This window comes from Rhodnius prolixus, unplaced genomic scaffold, assembly GCF_049639745.1.
Source record: "Rhodnius prolixus isolate KJV_2025 unplaced genomic scaffold, Rpr scaffold_1, whole genome shotgun sequence".
NCBI classification, from domain to species: domain Eukaryota; kingdom Metazoa; phylum Arthropoda; class Insecta; order Hemiptera; family Reduviidae; genus Rhodnius; species Rhodnius prolixus.
In genome coordinates, this window is record NW_027411581.1 from 21184960 (window position 1) to 21209837 (window position 24878).

At 30.5% G+C, this 24878-nt stretch overlaps 3 protein-coding genes across 6 annotated transcripts; 2 read left to right on the plus strand and 1 right to left on the minus strand.

Annotated features, from left to right (window-relative positions):
• Positions 1-132: 132 nt before the first annotated feature.
• Positions 133-2045, plus strand: galla-1 (cytosolic iron-sulfur assembly component galla-1). Its single transcript, XM_074134231.1, has 5 exons — positions 133-147; positions 254-432; positions 1162-1241; positions 1400-1583; positions 1811-2045. Exons 2-5 carry the CDS (start codon positions 279-281, stop codon positions 1906-1908), a joined length of 516 nt encoding a protein of 171 aa, XP_073990332.1. The 5' UTR covers positions 133-147; positions 254-278; the 3' UTR covers positions 1909-2045.
• LOC141457341 (uncharacterized) lies at positions 1841-24461 on the minus strand. 4 transcript variants are annotated; one of them, XM_074134208.1, is made up of 5 exons: positions 17552-18514; positions 15588-15740; positions 5868-5988; positions 4978-5109; positions 1841-3885 (listed from the first exon to the last, which is right to left on the minus strand). In XM_074134208.1, the coding sequence occupies exons 4-5, from the start codon at positions 5090-5092 to the stop codon at positions 3104-3106; spliced, it is 897 nt and encodes a 298-aa protein (XP_073990309.1). In that variant the 5' UTR covers positions 5093-5109; positions 5868-5988; positions 15588-15740; positions 17552-18514; the 3' UTR covers positions 1841-3103. The 4 variants fall into 4 exon arrangements, 3 of the variants coding, with proteins under 3 accessions (XP_073990309.1, XP_073990317.1, XP_073990301.1); XR_012460322.1 differs by lacking the exons at positions 1841-3885; positions 4978-5109; positions 5868-5988; positions 15588-15740 and adding exons at positions 17000-17382; positions 19159-19269; positions 20269-20379; positions 24322-24461 and having other exon boundaries at positions 17552-19082; XM_074134216.1 differs by lacking the exons at positions 15588-15740; positions 17552-18514 and adding an exon at positions 24322-24451.
• On the plus strand, positions 18787-24592 carry LOC141457357 (uncharacterized). The gene is made up of 5 exons (XM_074134242.1): positions 18787-18928; positions 19019-19095; positions 23366-23481; positions 24131-24229; positions 24308-24592. The coding sequence occupies exons 1-5, from the start codon at positions 18920-18922 to the stop codon at positions 24376-24378; spliced, it is 372 nt and encodes a 123-aa protein (XP_073990343.1). The 5' UTR covers positions 18787-18919; the 3' UTR covers positions 24379-24592.
• Positions 24593-24878: the final 286 nt, after the last annotated feature.

Here is a 24878-nt window from a genome sequence, read left to right on the forward strand (position 1 = left end):
ATTGTGATATATTTTGTTTTGGCCAATATCTGTAAAAACTCATAGTAATTTTTAAGTTCCGCGCCCATATAGTTAATACCTTGGTAACCTGTCATTCCTTTCTGAACTGTGAACATATGAGTTGAATTAATGGAAGGACCATTGCTGGTTATACAACTCAAATATTTGTTTTCGTCCTTTAAACTATTTTATTAATATTGACATTAAAATTATGCAATTCAAGAAATGATATTTTCTGGTTTTTCAATCACAGGTTGGGATTCAGCTTTCTCACGAAAATGTTCTCGCCTATATTAAAAAAAATCAAGCAACTCGTTTTATCTGAAAATAATATCAATAAGTTATGCAATGAGACTTCACAAATCCACACGCCTATCAAAGATGACGAGATGATTACAAAGCAAAACCAAGAATTTAAGGAAACAGTTTTCGGTAAGTTACTTTATTTAGCTTTTATTCTGTATATTATGTCAAACGAATGAAAACTAAGTTTACCAAAATCAATGTTGGGCGCCTTCATTTTGGGTTTATTTTCGAAAGTAGTAAGCTTCATTACTCCAACAGAATTGATTTTCTTTCTAAAAATATTCTGGGAAAGAAATTCTGGGTTTTTAAGTTTTAAGGTTAAGTTTTTATTTAAAAAATATTTTTATTATAAAATCTTGGAAGGTTTTTGTAGTCACAGCACTCAATCTGATGTCTTTTAAAAATAAATAGGTTAAATATAAGAACACAAATACGCAGTTTTTTTAATGATCTACTAACGTTTCATCTTCTCTAAATTTTATTGTTTCATCAGATGTTTATATCTTTTCCTTGACATTATAACAATTAAAGCAAATATTTTCCAGTTTCTAACCTTAACTATGAATTTCTATTTTGAAGCCAAATAGTAATGACAAATTCTTAATTATTTTTGTTAATTTAAAAAATAATTAGTACTCGTCATCTAAAGACATTTGGGCACGGAGCTTTTTTCAGTGCGCTACTGGCCTCCGGACAGTGTTCTCTTGTACAGACAACACTGCCCATCTCCCGGACAGTGAGCTGTAAGAAGCTCAAAAGAGAAGAAAAAACCCGTGATAATGATGTGCCATTGTTTCTTAATTATTCAAGTTTGTGTTGATGATGAATTATTAACAATTATTATATTTATTACAGATCTGGTTAGATCAATTCGTGATCCTGAAAAACCTGCAACTTTAGAAGATCTGGACGTGGTATCGGAAGATGGAATAAAGGTGTGTTTGAGCATATTCCTTTGAGCTTTTGAAATTTTAATGAAATAATATGCGTAAATTTTTTATGATCTAGTAAATAAATTTAGTCATTGAATACTTACTTTATTAAACTAGATATTTCTTTCTGACTTGTATTTTATATTTTAATTTTCTTTAAGATTTGCCGAAATTGGGATAACTCAATATTTTATGTTTCGTTGGAATTCCAACCAACAGTTGCGCATTGTAACTTAGCTACTCTTATAGGTTTATGCATAAGAGTAAAACTTCAGAAGAATCTTGTACATAAGTTTAAATTGAATGTGCAAGTGAAAAAAGGAACTCACCAGACTGAAGATGAAGGTGAAATAAATTACCTTTAATTTCTCTGTATCAGCTATAAAGTTTAAATAGTGTGCTTGATCTTTTCAATAATTAAGTTTTATTTTTCGTATCCTGCTAGCATAGGCGAAAAATATTTAATTACCTATTGTTTTCTTAAATTTTTATTTTAGAATAATTTAAAATTTAGGATTAAGAGGCTTTTATTTTATTTTTTTGTATTTATAATTTTTGTGTGTTCTTTTCAGTTAATAAACAAATCAACGATAAAGAAAGAGTATCTGCTGCTTTAGAAAATCCATCGTTACTGGAAATGGTTCAAAACTGCATAAAAGAAGCGGAATAAATATTAGACTAAGGTTTGTTTTCTTTAAGTACAGATAAATAATTAATCTCCAAGGACAAGTTTCAAAGTATTCTCATTGTATATAAAAATGTACGTATTTTTTTAATTGAGAATAAAATGTATGTTATTTTAAGTGATATTGTTTGTATTTTCTTTTACATCGTCTTAACTAATTGATGAGAAGATCATCATATTATTGCCAAAATTATTTTTGTAAATACTAACTTAAGATCAATGACTTGTTAAATTATGGGAATTTTATGTTTTCTATGCAAGTTTTTAATCTGTTCAGGTTATCCTTTTTCAGGGGTTATTATCGTTAGTAATTCTCTCTTAGTTATTGAATTTAATTAATTTATCTATACGTAGTCGGCATCGAGCTGTTCACTAATTTTTACTAATGAACATAATTATTTTAGGAGAATGAGTTACGACTCTCTTTATATTTTACACAAGAACTCATACAGCGGTGATAATTTGGATTTCAGAAACTTTCCTGATAATGCAGAACACATATAGGAAAATGAGTTAATGAAATTCAGGGAATTATCTGTTGATTTAGATTAATTTAACAATCTTGAAATACAATTCGCAGAAAGGCATAAGAGCTAAGACGAAGAAGAAGAAGAAATAACATTACATGGCACTTTTAAATACATAATATAATTAAATAATTATGTTATTGGCCATTTGTATTGCAAAATAGGTATATATTATATTAATAATAATTTTTCAGGCTGGAAAAGCTTGGTAATTTAGAGCATCCCCCACCCTGACAGGGTGGGTAATTTTGGAAAAGAGAAGACTGAGAGAATGCAGGAGAAAGCAGCATGGAATTTTCTGCTTTTATGTTTCTTGGGTAATTACTGCATAACCACCTCTTATCGATGTTTGCCAAATTCAAGAGAGTACAGATCACTTTGAAAATTACTAAGTGGCATGTTTCAACAGCACATTGTTGAGTCTATAGATATTATACGATTTCAAAATGTATTACTATTTATCTAACATACGCACAAATTATATTAATTCGCTCACACAGTTAGCAAGATGAAAGAAGCCGTTGCCAAGTACAAAAATATCGATGCAAAAAAATAAATAAATAAATAAAAATCAGTTTGCATGTGCAATTCTTTGGCAAGTTAACAGAATGATGGAACTGGTAAAGAAAAATCCTGAAAAAAAAAACGTATATTTAATAATACCAAATAAATTCATTTCCCAGGAGTTTAGTTAATTCTTTTTCCGTTTCTTCTTTTGGTGTGTCATTTATGTTCAGTTCAACTAGTGTAATGTTTGGTTGATATCCAAATTCATTGGCCAAATATTTTACATCTCTACCAAAACCATCACGGCCGTTAAAGAAATAAGATCCATTTTTCTCACCAGCTCTATTGCCAATTTCATTGTGGCCATGATAAGTTAATGTATAATTGAATTTATACAAAATAGCCATTAAGTCCGAAACATTCATTTTTTTGAAATGATATTTACTATTTGGATCATTGTTTACATTAATTTTCTCTTTGTCCAATGTTCTGCCTAATGTACTAAAAGGATCTGAAAATTTATTATTCTTCCCAAACTGATTCTTAGCAATTAAGTTTTGATCAATTAATCCCACATTTGTTTCAAATTCTTTAGGAAATTTTACATTTTTATCTGCATTAACGACTGGTAAATTTTTATTTTGCTGAAAGTTAGGATATTCTGTTTTTCCTTGCTGCTGGGTCCTAATATCAATGCCATATCTATTATCTTCGAAAGCACTAGCTGGAAAAGACTGTTTAACAGGCCCAGAAATTGGCGGATTCCTGTTTATGTCCTTTTCTGGTGATACTGTTGGTATTAAGCACCCACTGCAAGCAGCCCTGCCAGTTAACTTTGTAAACTGCTTTTGGGTTGAAGTTATTTGTCTCAATGTTGGTGTGGTAACTGCAGCAACGCCTGGCAATGGTGTTGTCGTCTTTTCCATTGCTAAAAATCAACTTATTATTGGTACTTGGTACATTTATTCTTTTCTAAATAAATCATAAGTTTAAATAAATTATCAAAACAAATTAATATTCCAAACAGCATTGGAAGAAATATGGTGATGCCTTAAGAGGGTTTAGATGTACTCTGGATAAGTCAGTTTTCAAAAAGTAAAGGATACTTATATTAATTCCAATGAAAATGCAATTAAATATCAATAAGGTTCTGGTTAAGAAAAAAAATTATCTCACAACACATCAAAATTCTGTAGGCATTTTAAAAGAAGTTAATGATCTCAAAATAATCTATGTATATCATAATATTGCTTTGAAGTTAAATTATTCTTGCCAAAAATAAAAAAGTACATTCCAAAAAGCACAAAAGGGATTGAATTATTCTCTTAGTATATTGATTTTACCATCTTTAGAAAAAAAGTAAGTTTTAGGCCTTCAACCTTAAAACTAATAATAATTTACAGTTCGTTATAGCAAGGAGATTAAAAAAATAATAAGGCATTGTTTAAGAGGTTCAATGCCCAATCAAACAATGCTTCCAAATCGGAATTTTAGCTTTTACATTTTAACTGCAATATTTAACATACGGTTATAGCAAAAATCAGTAAAATGGCACGTTGAAGGAAAACCTACTTCCAGCCCTACACCAGAACTGTCCTAAAACTATTTGAAGGAAAATAAAAAATTCAAATGAAAGTTGTCTTTGATAAAAGTTGTAAATGTGTACACAATGGGCAGTGAGTACATTAAGATTAAAGCAATTCGTTGGAACCATTTTTGAAAACCAAAAAATGTATATCCTACTATAAATATAATGAAAAACAGTACTGTAAAAAATATGCGATTGAATGTTTTTTGATCGTTAAGATGCTGAAGAGAATCCATAGTTTAAAGTTTGAATTTCCTGAGATCTTTAGGATAACCATTTTCTAAAAACTACTTCTTTAGGACTCCAGAGGCTTAAAACATTAAAAAAAAAATCATTATTCAAAATTTGAGACTATCACAATATTTCTTCTTTCCAGTTGTACGAGAAAATAAAAATTAGAACTAGGTATAAAGATTTTTTTTTTATACTTACGCAAGCCGATATATGTATTCTTCATTTTCAATATTTTAAAATTTCCATTTTCATCTGTAGCATATACAGTTAAATGATAGACTCCATCTGCAGTGATGAATCCGAACTCGCCCATAATTATTCCTTTTTCATCTGAAACAAATATTCCACTGTTTTAATTCTGTTTCAATTTGGGGAGAACATGATGAATGAACCAGGATAAAACTATCTCTTCTGCTAAATTTAGGGTTAAATTCTGACAAGTCATTGCAACCTTAATATTAATTTTCGAATACTTGAACAAAATTCTAATTCCAATTGCGCTTCCAAACCAAAGAACACGGCGTCGCTAGCTTCAGAGGTAAGGAGTCAGCTTTTATTTTTGTAGAGCTTACAAGGAAGGAAGCAGACAGAACAAAGAAGACACGTTTCTGTTGATAAGGAAATAATCGGCAATATTTATTCAAAAAGTAAAGAAAAAAAAAATATAAGGGGGATTGCACTTGGGAGTTTCTGTTAGGTTGCGAGCTCCCAAACATTATTAAATGAACATTTAGTTGTACAGGCGATTGGGAAGAGCAGTGTTGAAGTTCAAAGATGGGAAATATACAATCTGAGTAATAATGAACAATTCAGAGAAGAAAGTTTTGAGAAAATACACTAAAGTCTTCAACACAGTTGGCTTAGCAGTGAGATTGCACCTGATTTTCTCACTTCCCAAATAGTCAGAGATCAATGGGATATTCCTCTACCTCCTCACAAATTTTACAAAAATAGCTATACGTGGCCCATTATTTAGAGTTAAATTTTACAAAAACAGCTCTACGTGGCCCATTATTTAGAGTTTTGAAACCACAGTGCCCAGCAGCGAATCCAACTAGACTAGGGCCTCTTATTACATATAGTATTACCTTTCTTTTCATGTCTATGCTGATATCCTTCTATGTTAAATCCAAATTCATATGGCCGGTTTTCATCTGTAAACCCATCTTGTGTTACAATAGTTTTTACTGCAGCAATTAATATCAGTATCTGAAAATGTTAGTAAACTTGCATAACATTTTAGTTTCTATTAATTTAATATTTTGAAATCTATTTCTCTTAACAGCTATAGCTGATACTAATTTCGGTTACATTTTTTTTGTTCTAATTTGTAGCAAAATGTGTTAGTTTAGTGCAAAATTGAAAGTAACAATTACCAATTTAGAAACTTCATATATACTTAACCAGTGCTTATGTTTCCTAGCACTTTACCGCATGTCACTCCCACGAATGTCTTGATGGTAAGTGTTGGTCACTTAATGGCTCTTTCTCTAGTTTTTAATTTATTTTTTCTTGTTTCAAAAAATGCGGCTTAAAAAAAGATATTACAGTATTTTGGCTAGAGAAGTAGAATTTTTATCTCTCTAGATTAACCTATTTTAAGAAGAAACTATATTCTTTTTTTAATTTATGGAGTTTTGTTTACCAGGAAATTAATACTTTATAAGCTTGTTCAGAATTAATTCCCGGACCCAACTTCTAACTAAATAGTGGCGTATCTATCACAGAATCAAAGAGTCTGTTTGCCTTTAGCTAATAAATAAATTTACCTCTAGCTAATAGCTTTATCTCTCTAATCTTGGAAGATTAGATTAGTTCATGGCATTTATCAAGTGTCCTGAGGATTATTTAAATTTCCCTGATGACGCAGATAGCACACCTTGAGCTCTTAGGAAATTCCTGTACTGAAATTTCTCCCTTAAAATGGCTTTAAATTTTTTTGTTATTTGATTTTTGAAAACTCATTTCACGTTTCTCATGGCCTAAATATTAACCTAAATATTAAAAAGATATTAGAATATCTTTCCAAAATTGGCCACGGTAGCCGAGCGTTAGAGGCTTGACCTGCAAAGCTAATATGTATTGTGGTACTGGGTTCGATTCCTGGTCTTAGGCCTTGGAGTTTATTTAATGGTTAATAAAAGAAATTTATAGTAAAGTATGTCTGCTAGTCGCCTCCGTCCGCGACACCTAATTGGTAGTTGCACGTTAAGCCCCGCCTGAAAAAATAGGCGATTACTTTACTTTTTTTAATTCTTCATGGTGTATGTGGGTGGTTTGTCCGAAGAAATTTAATCTTTTAACATATTTGTCAACAGAATAGGAGTTGTATTCTACTCATTTGTTAAACTAATTTTTTTGAGAAAAATTGCTGGAGAGAAAGCAACTATTAGGGCCACGACAAAGTTAGAGAGATGAAGATGATGTAGCAGTGACGGCGAGAAAAGAAGCGAAGTGTAGGAAATAAACATGTGAAGGAAAATAACTGATAATCTATCCAACTACGTACCCTGGCAATCCAATAGTTACTTTTCTCCATTAAATCAGAGATAATGATAGACTTACCGTCCTGAGAAGCTTGCAAGGAAGTTTGGAAAAAAATATTTTTTGGTACAACCATCGTTTAATATTGTAATCAATCAACATCATCATCTTCAAGAGTAGAAAATAAGAATGATGACTGATGATGGTAATTAAATTGCAATCGAAACGCTAGCAGTTTAAAAACATGATTTCCTTCCTAATAAATCATTCAGGATTTCTAAATTTAAAGTAATGAAGCATTATTTAATTATTCTATATATTACTATCTAAATTATAATTATTTATTTCGTACTTAGCATTAAAAAATTAACTTTAACTGCCGTGGACTATCCTCTACTGCAATTAATATTAAATTACCTACAATTAGTTCTGAAGGTTTACTGGTTTGCGTTTTTTTTATGCAAGAATTTTACAACTATAATGGTATCAGGGAAGGGATTAGCTATGAGGTTAGCATACTGGACTCCCACGCGGAGGTCCCGGGTTCGAATCCAGCAGCTGACCCTTAGATTTTCTCTTCCTAGGAGCTTCTTACAGCTCACTGTCCGGTGATGGACAGTGTTGTCTGTAACGAGAGAACACTGTCCGGAGGCCGGCAGTGCACTGGGAAAAGCTCCGGGCGCTAATGACCTCAGCTGTTGATGCGCCAAAAAAAAAAAAAAAAAAAAAAAAATATAATGGTATCATAACATGTACAACTTAAAGTTCTTAGATGAAAATAATGAATAACTTCCTATTACAAACAATTTGAATTTTTCAAAATTCCTTAAGGAATAATAATTTTAACTTCAGCCCAATTTTTTTCATTTGTCAGAAGAATTTTGCGATTTTTTGATGTTATTCTTATACTGTGATTAAATAATGAACCAGAGTGAGGAAGGCCTAAATATTTTAACTCTACTAAAGTTCACAGGAATTTCTGGGTTGATCACTCACATGACTTTTGGTTAGCCACAAACTTTTTTTAAACAATCCATTTAGTTCTTAGTTCGTCTCATTGCCACAATTACCTTAAAGTACAATATAAAATATCTATTTTTCTTTTTATTTTTTCATTGATATACACGTACCATTTCTCATATACTATTATCTTATTTAGTACTAGGAGATTTTCACAAAATTTTATTTCTTATTTCGAAAATTTTACATTATTTACAATTTTTTTTTGTTTATCTGCAGCTGTAGTAAGGAGTATCTTTTAGCTTTTACTATGAATAATTTTATTTTTGGCACAGTTATAACATTTATATTCTACAATCGTTTGTTACATTTATTGCTGCATAAAGTCAGAATTCTATAGATCGGTTTTATCAATACATCTACAGCTCGTTCCATTCAGAAAGCATCATTGTACCTTTAGTTAGCCTTGACTTTTAAATTTAGAAGTATAAATAACTTGAAAGATGTATCATTTTTTTCTAATTTTATGTTTTATAAATTATTAATGAGCTTGATGAAACAATGATAACGACAACGCTGAAGGAACAACAAGTTAGGGAACATAATTTATTGGTAATACAGTACTTTATGAAGAAAACCTCGCTGTTCTTCTAAAAATAGTGCCGTTAGCGTCTCTTGTTTCTGCTTGATTGGAATCACATTTTAAATGTCAATGAAATTTATAAATCGTATATCAGTTTTCGTGATGAGGAAGTCTGTAATCAATGAAAACACACCTAAAGATTTATTAAACTTCTGAACTAGTAGCACCGTCATAAGCGCAAACTACACAACTCAATCGGCCGCCCCTTGTATTTATGGAAATCGAGGTAAAACTAAAACATCAGATCTCTATAATTAACAACCTATCGTTATTTAATTATTCTTTCTTAAGTTAGTTCTTTTTAATAAAACTTAGGCTGAACTTAATTTTAATAAAACTTAAAATATCTAAAAGTTTAACCTAGTGCTATTATTATAAACAACAAAAAGTGTAAGAAAAAATAAAATAAATAAACACAACAAAAAAGAACTAGTACGTATAAATAAAGATTCATAAACAAAATTTTGCCAATTTTTTTCTCAACTAAATCGTTGCGTTTAAGTCTAACGAATGAGTAGAACACAACTTCTATTCTATTGGCAATTACATTAAAAGATTGTGGGAATACAGTATCTATGTTAGTTATGTTAATACAGTATCAGATGAAAATCTAATAAAATTTTCAAGCTGATTCTAAGATTTTCGAAGCCCGTATTGGGACAATCTACGAGACATTTTAAAGGAGTCTTATACACATTGTTCTGGCAACATTCATCTCAGAACATTTGAATTTCTTTGAACAAGATAATTTTGGTTAGAGCCGTTTTTGGCCCAATTTCAGCATAGAATCTTCATTATTTAGTTGTTCATCTTCTATTAATTTTAAAGTGGGTCGTTAGAAAGAAAATCGTTTATTAACCGATTAAATTTAATAATTTATGTTTTCTCAAAATTATTATCTCTTTGTAAACGTGGGGCCCTGTGATAGAAATAGTTGGTAATTTGTTAATCTACTTTTGAAAATTGTGCTATAAATATTTGTACCTTGAAATATAAGAGGAACATATTTTATGCAGCGAATTTCAACTTGATCTTATAAAAATTGTAGTTTTCATTTACACGAAACTTTACGAATCATGTATTTTACGACAATTCAGAAATTGAATAAACATCTAAATAGTTACATATATTGATGAAAAATTCGAGAAAGAATGATGCAACGGATTTAGAATTGGTTACTAACAGAGAACTCTCACCTCAAGTTGTGATAGAACTATTCCAGAAATGGAAGAACCATTTACTTAGAAGTACCAATTCCTCGTATTTTTGTACTCTTGATTTCCTCTTTCTAATCTATGATGAAATATTGAGGGTGAACACGTTGTTGAATTTGATTTTCACTTATTTTATCAGAGTTAGTCCAAAAAAATATCTTTAATAATCTTTTTGTTTTTTGTTTTTTTACGCGAATGTACGAAAATCTCAAAAACTAATTATTGCAGTGATCTCTCTCTTGTTATTTCTTCAAGGAATATTTGGGAAATCGAGTTTCTGAGTACCTAAATTAATTTTAATTAATTATTTTCTTTTGGATCCTTCACCTTCGTACAAGTGCCAGCATTTCAAGGCAAATATTCTAATAATTAAACTGATATGGTTTACTCCAGGAAGGCAAGAACTAAATGGGGTGGGAGCAGCTGTCTCCTTACCAAACTTCCTCCTAATAAAATTTGCCTCTAGGACTTTCGTGGTCCGTTGTGCCTAAACTTTTATTTTCGGTTATGGGTGCTTATATTATATAAAAGTTCTCACATAAGTCCGAACCGGTTGTCTATATTGCGCACAATTATTTCGAAATCATTTTTTTTTGTAAAAACACAAGTAGGAAAGTTAGAGATGTTTACATCTTGATAAAATTATTTTAGAAATTTTATTTTATTTCTAAAAAAAATTAATAATGTTAGATGTCTTGTAATCGTTTTGATAATGTTAAAAATAATGTAAAGATTATTTAGTCTCGCAGTTAAATGGATAAAGGCATCTATAGGACAATTCAATAGATATATGCGATTAGTTAGCTATGCGTTAAGGAACAACATGTGACCTCTAGTCGTGTTGCAATGTTAAAATAAGGTATTCCACGAATAACCGTGTTAATTACCTTTAAAAATTATGTTTAGTTTCGTCATTGTATGATAATTTTTGCAGTTACTAATATCTAAACACATAAATTATATTACGCGTGTAACCAATTTTTATCAAAGTTTTAAAAAGGATTAATTAAGTTACAACTACAACTTGGTATTAGAAATATGTTGCGCCTATCTGACTGCCTGACAACTACATTTCTTGAAAGTGATTACTCCAATTATTTTATTTTTTCCCTTACCACATTAATTATAATTAACTCTGAATAAAATTTTAATCTCTACCCCGTTATTTTGGCCATTTCCTACAAGTTAGTGCCTCTCCATGACACAATCCTTCATATTAACCTTTCAATCATACCTTCAGTACACTGGAAGGGAGGGTACCTTGCGTTCCGGCAAAAAACAAAAAAATATTTGCTTCTACAGGGTGGGGCAAAAGGTATGAACCAGTTTTAAAGGGATGTAAAACAAAAACAATTCAACTTACTGAAATTATGTTTATATTGTTTAATTCAGTACAGAATCTAGTTTTTTACATTAAGTTTGAAAGATGATATCACGTAGGTAGCGGCCGTCAGCCGCGATGCACTCTTGAAGGCGAATTCTGAAGTTTTCAACCGCTCTTCTGCACATTTCGATGGGTATTGCCGTAACTTCCTCTCTGATTCTGTCCTTAACTTCTTCCTGGGTATGTGGACGATGTTTAAAAACTTTTTCCTTTATGTACCCCCAAAGAAAAAAATCACAAATGCTCAAAAATCTGGTGAGCGCGCAGGCCACTCCACGTCACCCCTCAAAGAGACGAGGCGCTGGCGGAACACTTGCCTCAATCTCGCCATTGAAATCCTAGCAGTGTGGGATGTAGCCCCGTCCTGTTGGAACCAGATGTCTTCCAGATTAGTTGCTTCACTCAATTCTTCCAGCTCAGGTTCAAAAAACTCTTCCAACATTGTCACTTAGCGCTCAGCGGTGACGGTTCGCCCATTATCCTCGAAAAAGTAAGGACCAATAAACCCAAATTGGCAAGTGTTCCCCCACTTACCCAGTTACCCCACTTGTTTTTAAACATCGTCCACATACCCAGGAAAAACTTAAGGACAGAATCAGAGAGGAAGTTACGGCAATACCCATCGAAATGTGCAGAAGAGCGGTTGAAAACTTCAGAATTCACCTTCAAGAGTGCATCGCGGCTGACGGCCGCCACCTACGTGATATCATCTTTCAAACTTAATGTAAAACACTAGATTCTATACTGAATTAAACATTATAAACATAATTTCTGTAAGTTGAATTGTTTTTGTCTTACAACCCTTTAAAACCGGTTCATACGTTTTGCCCCACCCTGTATAAGTAATAATATAGTCACTTAAGATTAGCTGTAAATGGTATGTTTAACCACACACTATACAGACTCTTAGACAAAGAAAAATTTGTCCTTCAAGGTTTACCCAGAAGTCCCTCTTCAGACTAATTAAATCTAATCAAACAGATAAGACTTCAGAATCCCACAACAGATCTCCTGGGTTGCGGTGGAACAGGCTGTCTGGCCAACACACACGTAATATAATCTAAACCAATTCTAATGTTTGTCCAATATTTAGATTAGAGAATTCTGAATGGTGACAACAGATAAATTTATTTTATTTTATCCTTTTTCTATTTGAAATTTTAAAATTCTATTTTAATTTCATTTACTTAGTTTATAAACGATTTAAATTATTTTATTATCATTGAAAAAATCATTAATAAACTAATATACATGGACTACATAATATACCACTTAAAATTTATTAAATTCAAATTCATATCAATGTTTCACGGCCCTGAAGATGACAAAGAAGTGCCTAAGTTGAAATTTGGGTAAAAATATAATAATAAAGTAGTAAAGAACAACTGAGAATTACCGCTCTACCTAACAATCAAACAGCAAATAAAGTGAAAAGAACTCTAAAATTAATAGACATTGTTGTAATCATGTCAAAATAATTTAAAATTAATAAAAAAATTTGAATTGTAATCCGGAAAAAATGTGTTTGGGTGACTAACTTTTTTCAAATTTAGTATTTTATTTACATAATTATTTTGTAATTATATTGATAGAGCTGGTGGAGCCAGTTTTGTAAAGTGATAAAGAAGGCAGACCTTTTCCTAAATTGCCTTAATATGAATTTTCTTGGAAAAGTGTTTAAAATAAAAGTTATAGAGCTACACATTGGCAATTAGTGTAACAGTTTTAATGAAAATCGTTAGACGTTTTTGAGCAATGAAAAAATAAAAAAGAGATTCTGTAAAGTAGCATTTTTTTTTTGGTTGAACGATTGCCCCTAAGTAAATTGTTGGGTCTGATCGAAGCGGAAAATCTAAAGATCAACTATTAACTTTTTACAAATTTTGTTAATGAATCACGGTGACTACACACTCCTGAGGTAGAATAAATGGGCCGTTTACTGCACAACTTGATTTAATCCATAAAACAAAAAAAATGGAGAAATGCGGTGAAATAATGGTCATTGTTTTTTATAATTCTGTTTATAATATAAAATCAAATAAATTTACCGTTATCATTTAGCGGCTGCTACTGAATTTGTGTTGAATTATTACAACGATTGGAGCTCGCAGTTAATCAAAATGGCTTTTGAAATAAATTATTTATTTTTTAATGGCCAACATTTCTTTTGTCGTTGAATGGTGTTAATCTTTATTATTTGTGAAATTTATGACAAATATAAAAAGCTCTGACTGAACAAAGTGCTTTGACACTTAAATTTAAGTTATTTCAAAAAGGGGAGCTCAGTTTGTGCAGTGAACAGCTCTCTTCCTCACACAAACACCCATATCGTCTTTACCGATTTGAATAAACCACTTTTTCTTGCAAAGTGGACCTTAAAACTGATATTTAAGGTGAAAATTCAAAACAGAAAATCAGAACGATTGCAATAGTTCCCCTTTCTAGTAGAAGGAGGAAGAAAACACTCAAATACTTCTTTAAGTAAAAGACATTGTGGAAGTAAAAGACAACATACCTTGAAGAGTAGGTTCATTTCGATAAGGTAGTTACAATGATACTAACTTGAGGGGCTTAACATATTAAAAAAACCCCACTACTCAAGGATTCACTTCTGTTTATGCATCCTATTTAACTTTCAAATCATTGTAATATAACCTCTGTGAAGAATGTATTTGAAGTAAAGGCGGATATTCTGTTATGAAAGGACAAAATGATATCGTGTCGGTGGTTATCGTGCTTTCATTGTGATCATCTTCAGGGTATCGTTGGAAGGGATATAGATATTTTCCCTTACCTAACAGAAGTTTACCTTTATTAATTATTATTACGTTGGAGTTAAATAAGTATATTTATGTTGGTTTATCAAAAGATATTTTTTTTAATTGTAAATTTTAGAATTGTAGAGTGAAAGAGATAATGTTATTGTTTTAAAAGTTGAATTTTATTAGCACCAAAATTTAATATCTCAAATAATCATCATTCAATAATTATAAATAATCTCATTAAGAGATTTCAAATTCACATTAAGAAATTGCCTCAAAACTTAAATATTATGTAAAGTAAACTTCGCCCAGCTGTAAGCTAAATCTATTTCTGTTTCTACTTAATTTTTGTTATAAGTTAAAAAAGCTTTTTTTAATCTCATCTAAAAGATGAAAGAATCTGTTTGAACATTTGGCAACTAATAGTAAATAAAGAAAGATCTTAGTAGCTTTACTAGATAATTTTTATTCAATTTTTTATTACCTGGTCAACATTACTGATATTCTACATGGCGGAATAGATTATAAGGTGTACGAACGAGTGGCGAATACCGGACGAAATGTAAAAAATGTTTTAAGGTTTAATCATATAATATTATCTGATAGATAATGGTGAACAGTAGCTGAATCAAATAATACTTTTAATCAAATTTATTTTGTGGTAGATATATGTATTTGGACACTTCTTAATTCTAATGTTGTACCTAATTTTAATGCCTCTTTGCTAGTGGTGTCCTCTTTGTTTATATATTTTTAATTTCAATGCATTTTTATATGAGTTCTCGTGAGAAAATTAAATTTGTTAGAAGATATCAATTGTTATAACATTTGAATATAACACATTAGCTTTTTCGAACGTTTCCTAATGTCTTAAATTTTGAACTGATGTTTGAATGACATGTTGGGTACTTGCTGATTTGTGTTTTCATTTTTCAACCTTTAAACTTAACTTTTTAAACAGTAAGTTTTTGTTAAGATATGAATTAAGATATGGGTTTTCAAAAAACCTCTTTACAAAATATTTACGATATCTAAAAAAAAACTTGGAATATAAGCCGTTTATTACACGCGGGTATCACTGCTCTTCATAAAACAATCCAGAAAAAAGGTTTTAAAGAGGTTCTGAGAGAGGTGAGATATAAAAACACCTCTGCAATTCATTTCTGTCTTAAGTTCGGTCCAATTGCAACTAACTGATGAAAGGTAACCTAACTAAACAATTTGCTGGTTCTTAATTTAGTGCGAACACTCATACAACCGTCTCTTACCTCAATTTACGTTTTTAAATATAAAAAATTTAGTAAATTTATTTTTCTTTGTTAAAATACACTCTCCAAGAATTTGAAATATTATAGCGTTACCTATATGGTAATATTTTAAGCCAAAATTGATTCCATAAGTACGTCCAAGGCGAAAAAACCTCCTGCTGCATTTGCTACGCCAACCTAGGAGTTAGATGGTACACACTAATCTTTAATTTTGGCTTTTTCCTGTGACTTTTTTACCTGGATTCGCTAGAACATTAAGGAATCTAATTAGGAGGAAGTTTAGCGAATTTTACCACTTTGAGAAGAATGAGGAAAAAACTAATTGCATCAAATAAGGAAACCTACTTAGTTAACAGAATAAATGAATCGGAACTATACAGTTTTAAAATTGAGTTGTAATGAAAGAAAACTATTAATATAAATACTGAAAAACGGAGATGATAAAGGCAACAGAACTTTCTCTAACGTGCTCATTACACTTGCAGACTAAATGACAAAGATGTGACCACAAAATACTAAAACTAGAAAAATCACACTCTACGTTAATACTAAGTTTATAACTTGATTGGCCATAAATTTATAAAAACCAATCAGTATTAGTTGTTTTTTATGCCTGTTTATGCAATATAGTAAGGCGTTGCTAAGTATTGTGCACACATTCTCCTCCTTACTGTGAAGTACAAATTAGGAAGTAACTTCACATATGACCTAATGGCCCCTCTCTAAAGTATTGTCACCATTATATGAGCAACATTATTACAAACATTAGCAAAAATAATTTGCCTCATCTTTAGATATATTACGTCATTGGCTGTAAATCAATTGATACTTCTGCCTAAAACTAATAGGGTATGTATTTGAAGTACATAAATGTTTATGAGTGTAAAATTATGTTGCAATCCGTTCTAGGAAATAAATAATTCCAAGAGGAAAGAAACTAGAAGTTGTAAATCAACGCTAGTAGCAGCACTAGGAAAGTTTGAAGTATTAATCTCTGTGAGCTGTGAGCATAAAGTAAAATGTGGAGCCACATTTTTTGGTACTCCAAGGTAACATATGGAAGGAATGGATTTTTCTTCTAAGTAACCGGTCAAACTACCACAATTCATGCAGTGTAGTTTCCTTTTTTCGTGGCAGAACTTGCATTGGCTGACCGTTGTTGCGTTACATATGTTTAGATTCATCGTTAACCTCCCTTCATCATCAAAAACATCAACGTCGTTTTGTGTAAAGGTAAATCCGTCATTGGAACCTTAAAAGTCAATACATCATAGATGGTGAAATTATCAAATCCCTTATCTTGTTCCTGTCTTTTTAATTTTTAACACACTGTAAAGGCCAGGTATTTCACCTTAAAAGAGGGACGGAATTATTTAAAAAAGGAAGTTTAGAAAATGAATCCATGGTATTAAAAAAAATAGTTGTTCGTGGTTTCAACTTTACGTTACCAAGAAGTAAAAAGACAATAATGGGAAAAAACACAGAATGACTCAAGGCCGACAAGGCAATGATATGTTTCTTCGTTGATTTACTCTGACGTGATTAAGGAATTACAAGCTAACAGTTAAGATAATGCTAGGAATTCCTATGAGGAAAGTTTGAAGTATTAATCTCTGTGAGCTGTGAGCATAAAGTAAAACGGAAATAAATAAATCTTTGAAAATTAGATTTAAAAAATTATGATTAAATTAATTTATACCTGATATTTTGAGTAATATATTTATTTTATAAAAATTTACTTTTTTACAGAATTTTTAGGAAATGATGAGTACAAAAAAAGGGTTTGCTAGAAACGTTATTTCTTGTAAATTTTCTCAAAATGTAGTAGCATCACCTTGTCTCACTGGAACTTCTAATAGTAATTCAACTTTGGTACTCAAAAAAATCCCTAAAATCAATTTCTTTAGCTGAATGTACCCATTCATGCATAGACCAATAGTATATTAGGTTAAGAAAGAAGCTGTACATGGTTTATTCAAAGGAATAATTCCACAAGATAGAAATTATTCTTTAAGATTAAGAAGCCAAAATTAAATAAATAAAAAAGATTATATTACCTTTAACGGATTTGCTTTACACTTAGATTCTGCAATGGTTTATTAGGCCTTTTGTAGTGAATAGACTCGTGTGAGTGTTCTACAGAGTCACATTAGCTAAAATTGAATGTTACAATCTCCAGAAAAACCTTCTCAAATATAATTTTACTAATGAAACATTTCAAATTAAGGTTCAAATATAAGTAGCTATCCTCTAAGTTACTAAAAAATCGTGGAAGGTATTTTTTGAGAAAAACAACGATGGAGACAAAAAAAATAAATCTTTTTTTTGATTCTGTGACATACTTAACGTGAGATAAGTTCAAACTTTCTCATTTTTCCCGTAAGAGATATTTTTGTATTACCCACGAATATATGTACATATTTGTTGAAATAATCCGATTCTGTGGGCCTCAATTGGTATAGATGCTATGTTCGAAAGCACTTATTTTTAAAAAATTATTGTTGTGACATTTTCAGTACTTCACTTCACCAGTGAAGTATTAGAGAAAATGTGGCGGCAATAAATTTTTACTGATGAAGTATGAGAAGAACAAATTGCACTATAATTTATTAATTATAATCAATAAAATCTTAAAGTAATTACTGCTGCAAATAAAATACGTTGTTCTTGTAAAAATTGAGATAATTTTGATATTGGGGTTTTTACCGTAATAATTATGTTTAAGGTCGTGGCTTGTGAAGGTGATTTATAAAAATAAGCAATAAGCATGTGGTAAGTATGTGTTCTTGTGAGAAAGAGGGATGTTGAAGAGAGAGAACTGTGTATCTAAAAATATAATCCGTAAATTGCTAACACTAAAATGTCATAACTACTGTTATGTCATTCACTGAAATGTTCCGTTTTTCGTGATACTCTTGAAAATCTACAATGGCCAGTTTCTTATGTTTCTGGATTTAACCAATGAGTTAATTCTAAATGTAATGATCACTTCAAATGAAGAAAGTGTAAGATAGTTATGAAGTTACTGCGGACATTTGTATTGATTAGTGGATGTGAAAGACACTCTTAAACTTGTTTACCTTCAGTCGCTTATGAAATTATACTCTCTCACAGACTCGCATTTTGTTTTTTTTTGATGTACCAACTTATAATATTACTTTGTTAAGAATGGTTGATACTAAACATTGTAAAAATTATCTACTTTTTCTCAAATATTTCAAGCAATAGTTGCAATAAAGGAAACTTTTGGCAATATATTGATACTATTTGAGTCATTTCTTGTAAAACAATTAAACTCCCCACCCCCATTGAGTAAGTCATAGCTGTCAGTTCCAGTTCTTCTCAAATGCAATTTCCTTACTGGACCTTGTACGATTTATAGAGGGAGAAAACACCTGGCCATTTCATTTCGATTGTAGCGTGCCATGGATAAGGTAATTAATCTTTAAAATACTTTTCTAAAGATTCGGTTACTCTGTGTGCATTTTATTCTAAGTGTAAATATAAAACTATTTACTTTCCAGACAATGTCAGTTCAGTTTGTGACAGTTGTGTTCACATGCCTTCTAGTTGGACTTTTAGCTGAAACTGTTAAAGTCATGTAAGTGCTAATTTTGTTACTTAAATTTGTTAATATTGAAAAAATTGATTCAGATTCTATTACATTTTTGAACTCTGCCCATCAAGTCCATGCTGTATCTGCTCCTAGATACATAAAATTATTAACTTTATTGAAATCCTGTTTCTGCAATATTATTCGCTTCTGTAGAGGCAGCTGTAAGAAAATAAGCATAATAAAATCATTAAGATTAACTTAGTGCTTAGTTTTACACAGTAAAGTTTTTTTTCATGTTTACTGTTAATTTTTGAGATGTTAAACATATAAAATGTTGACAGCTTTTCTATACAAAATAATAACTGAATCTTGACTGTTTTATTTTTAAATTATTTGACTTAATCAAGTATTCTCTATAAGTTTGAAAATTTCTGGGGTTTTTCGCTTTAAAATGTAGGCGCCTTGGGTTCCATATTAGAGTAGTTATTAAGATTGAAGAAGGAATTTTAATTGAATAACCCTGTTCTATCGAATTTCGAACTAAGCAATGATACATTCAGTAATTTCTAATAACAAATTTTTCATAACATTCGAACCATCTATTCCAAGATATGGACGACCTCAAACTGAACTGCAGAATGTGGTAATTTATATGTACCTTTCCAGTTTCTATCCAAACTATAAGTAAGGTGGAGTAGATTCTTTTTCTAGCTCATTCTTCTGTCACAGACCCCAGATTAGAACTGCACCCAACAGTACACTTGAGGTTAAAGCTTAATACAATCAAAGATAACTTGAATTTTAAACAAATATTTAGTACTGGGGCAGTCTTCTAACGTCCATTACAGTTGCCTGACTGACCTTTTCAGCTCAAACTCGATATTTACGCCCCTATTAATTAAATTATTCGATGTAGTCTAATTCTATATCTTTGCTTAGAGTTTTTTAAAGTTTTTCTGGGACCTTCATTTTGGAACTCACAATTTTAGTTTGGCTGGCGTTTACTAGTGATAAATCGTTCTAAGTATAATCTCTAAAATAGATTAAATTTTCCGCTTTATATCTATATAACAATCTCCAAAAATAATAGTCTACCTATCAAATTAGCAGTATGTATCAAGTGTCAAGTTGGTGTAGCAAAAATATCGATCTTACCATCCTTCTTAAAATATTTCTCTATATCGCTAAAAATGAAATAGCCCGAACACTGCTGATTACCTTGTTATTCTGAAGGTTTCATTCTATCTTTCCTAATTCGGTTCCGTAATATCAAAGAGTTCTAACCTTCTTTTTCAATTAGAACTATATCTACAGCATGGGGCGTATATCCTACGAAGAGCAAAAAATAAATTAAAGATCATTGAAAGTTATATTAAGAGATTACCTAATAATACTAAAAAAATAAGTACAGTCATCAAAACTTGAACTTTCGTTTTAGTGTTAGCCGAAGCGCTAATTTCTGTCATTCTTTATAATATTTCATATTTCAAGTTATGTTATCTAATATCAAGTTTATGTATTTACTGGCTGTATGCAAAGAAAATTTGATGTCGTTAATTTAACATAATGAAACACTTCCTAGAGTACAGCAAGAGAAAATAGAAATAAAAAACAAAAAAAAATTACATAACTAAACTGAGGCATTATCTCGCTAGTCAGTTTACATTTTTGTTAACATACTTGAACAGTGCAATTTTAAAGTATTTACATTTGGCACGCATTATGTAATCCGTGATCTTTCCTGTATTATTGTAAAAAGGCTGAGAACAAAATATTTATCCAATATATTCACCTGAATTTTTTTTTAGAAAGGTTTGCCATAATTTTTATCATTTGCCAATTTGGAACGTTTAGGTTTGTCAGTGATTTCAGACTTTATTTATTGATGCTGATGGGGATTAACCCAAAACTAGACATGACGAATGTTAACTGTTTTTATTTATTATAAACAGTGAATAAAGCTTTTTTGCGCTCTAAACGACATATTTTTTCAACTGTTTCTTGCAAATAATCCAGCTTTTAGGTCAAAGTGCTTTAGAAACTAAATGCCATTAAATTTTTAAATATTTCTCTTGAAGTAAAATAATAACTTTAAATAACTTTCATAAATGGTAAACATTTCATTTCTTTGCTAGTTCAATATGCTCCATCATGAAGACCAGAGCAAGATCTGGAGGCGAGATTTGTGTTTATTGCTAAATCATTTTACGGTGTAATCAAAGCTGAGTTCTAAAATATAAAATTGGATTTCAATCGAACACGTTTTCTTAGGCTTATTTTGTCTTTTTTAATTTGGTCAAATTAACAAAGGTCATTGGCATAATTTCGAGGCGCAAAAACATTTCACTTTATGGGACACTTGTTTTTTAATATTTAGCTTTTTTAAGCATAAATCATACAATACCGTGCTATTATTAGAATCACTGACACCAAGATTTCTGCTAATTCAGTGATTCAAGGTTCCTTTGCGACGCAAAAGGATGGCAGAAATGGGAAGCTTGAGGATGCGTAGAATCTCAAACTAGTACTATTTTAAAATATTTCCACAGCTTACTTATTTTCCTTGATGTTTGTCTGGTTAAGATGATTATTTGTGGAACTATTTGTTTGCCATATTGTAAAAGGTCTGCTTTAATAGGTTGCATCAAATACTTATTTTTTTTTTTTTAATTATTATTTCTGCAATATATCTGTTACATATTCAATCTATTCCTACAATTTTGAAAATTACGAAATTAAAATATTTCATTTCAATTCAGGTTTCCGACAAGCACAAAAAACTGCAATACATTTTCTTGCATTTACTAGCTTTATCGCTTTCTGATCTAAATCTTTGTATTTATAATTTTTTTTATCTATGAACATTGCCCCTTTCTTTGAACCTTACTTCCTCTGAGTTTAGTTCGGACAGGCACCTTATAACGCTTTATTCAAAATACTGTTGAAGGTATGTGATATAAATTTATAACCGTATATATACATATATATATTTTTCTGCTTAACCATATTCATCATTGAAATTTTCGACGTCGCATTCCACGGTTTGCTTCAAAAATCATGTGTATTAGACTCTCAACATATGGTCTTTTAACTTTTTATTAAAATTCGAGAAATTGAGTTCTTGACTGGTAGTCACTTTTCTTCAGAAAGTGCTATTTATTTAACAAATATTAAATTTAAGCTTAAATTGCTTATTTTAGAAAGTTGACTTTCAAAGCGAATAAAAACTTTAAAAAAATAAAATAATATACTCAAAACTAATACAAAAGTTTGACAGAAATAAAACGGAACGCTTCAAAATAATAGAATAGCAAATAAAACAAAAAATAATATAAATAGGAACCAGTCAAGTAAAAACAGAGAACAAAATTTGCAATAAAATTGATAAAACATAAATGATAAATATGATGTATGTACATGAAATAAAATTCATATTATTTAAGGTAGCTTAAATAATATGATCTTCATTTATACGAAACATTTAGTATCTGAATTATTCTCTCCCACTGTGAGGAAGGAATAAATTTATTTTCGTTTGGAACAAATTAAGCACAACTTGTAACTTAAGCTATATTTTTGACCTTTTTGCTCAATTTTTTGTCAATAAATAAAAAAAACCCATCATACTGAACAGTATATTTCAAAAGTGTGTCATATAACTAAGATTTTAGAAATTTAAAAGTATTTAATAATAATTACAGTCGAGATATCAAATTATTCCAATAGAATGCTTCAAATGTAGGGAGTAATTGTATGAGAATAAGTGCATAATTGACTTAATACAGAATTCGACAGATGCTTCCGACGACTGAAAAAACTACTCGACTACAGATCAAAACTCTCTCTCGACAACACAAGATTTATTTATGTAAGCATATTGGGCTGATGGCATCGAACTGTGGGGTTCAACCAAACGTTGAAACCTCCAAAGGATCCAGTCCTTACAATCTAAAATTCTTCGTACAGTAGTAAACACTCCTTTCTAAGTGGCCAATCCAAACCATTCACCCAAACTTAAACATTCCTTTCGTCACACAAGTGGCTCACACCCATCTCGACATACTCGTACAATCTCATCGCAATCCACTGTTACAACAACTTCCTTCCAGGACATTTCCAAATATCGCTTGTTGTGGGCATTGTTTGTGATTATCCTTCTGGCTTTTAAAGTAATGTTTTGATTATAACAAAATAAACGATAAAATAAAAAAGTACATATTTAGACAAATTCAACTAACTTAAAAATTGAGGTCTTTTGTGTAAAAACATTTCAACATACATCTAAAAAAAATATATTACTTATTTATTGTTCTAGAAATTCTACGGACATTAATAATATAACATTACCACTTCCGCCAGAAGATAAATCCGGTTCTGTCCAGTATGTGTATCCTACTGTCGGGGAAGAAGAAGAATTTAAGAATTTGACAAGTAAGTTTTGCAATTTTTTTTTTTTATTTTACTCCAAGTCGGCTGAAGCGCAGTTGGCCACGCGATCTTCTAAGTGAAATAATTACCAGTGCACAATAGTGAACTGAACCTCTTTGGGAGTTTCACCAATGGGTGAATTCTCCCCTCATGCTATTCATGTACTTATTTATTATCATGTTGAATGTATCAGCCTCACATAATGCAGAAGTATACTGCAGTTGTGAAAATAAATAAAGTAAAACAAAAATATTTTAAATGCTAAAGGTAATGGTTTATAAATAAAAATTTATAAAATAATCCATTATCACTCCTTGATTTGGTTCGGGTTTATAAAAACATTAAAACATATTTCAGTTATAACCTGCTAATGGACATCTATTATTATAATTAAAAATATAAATATAATAACTTCTTACAGTATAATGATTGGTGATCATATCAGCTGACCAAAGTATGGATGCTCGATTCTGAACATTTTAAACGAAGTTTTTTCCCACGAAATTGAAATTTAAAAAAAAACAAGAGTTGAGAATAACAAGTTTGAGTACTAATTAAGTCCTAAATATTTGAGTACCAATCACTGGGTCAATTAGAATTTGAGTGACATATAGATTTAATGAGTACCTAAAATATAGTATTCTGTCTTTAGTAATCTGCTATGTGAAGATCAATGAAAACGGAAAAGACGTCACTTTGTTCAACCAAACAAGAGCTGAAGTCGAAAAACTTGGAAAAATCGTACTGGAAGGTAAAAATAAATACTGATATTTAATTGTACAAAATTTTGACAAATATTACCCCTAATTATTAACTTATTGTTGAATAGAACACTGTACTTACGCAGAAGATGATATGCGAAAAATTGGTCCAGGATTGATTGCCAGCTTGGGTGGTTAAAACATCTAGTCGTTTAAGTCTAATTTTTCTTTCTTAAGGGTGATATTCAGTAATGTAAATAATGGAAGTAAGTGCTTTTTCACAAGTGGTTGTTATTGCAACTGATAGCTCATGATTGAGCAAGTGTATATATAATTTTATTTATTTTTCAAAGAAATGCACCAGGTGTGTTTGTTATTTATGTCATATATAAATAAATGTTTTTAATATTGAATATTTTAACATTTATTGTCACAGTATTACCTGATATTTAATTGATTTTTGGAATAAATAGATTCTTTAATTGTTCAAAACTATTGAATAATTATGTCTAAGGATTTATTCATTTTTTTGTAGTGCCAATAATCCGCAACATGGATCTAACAAAAAGTTAATTAAGCACATTAAAAATTATTTTGTAGGACATTCCTCAAGTACTTCTGACTATCTCCAATACATTTGAAGCTTTCATTTTATTATTAGTCCAAATAAATTGGAGTTCAAAAAGTTTCCATAAAACG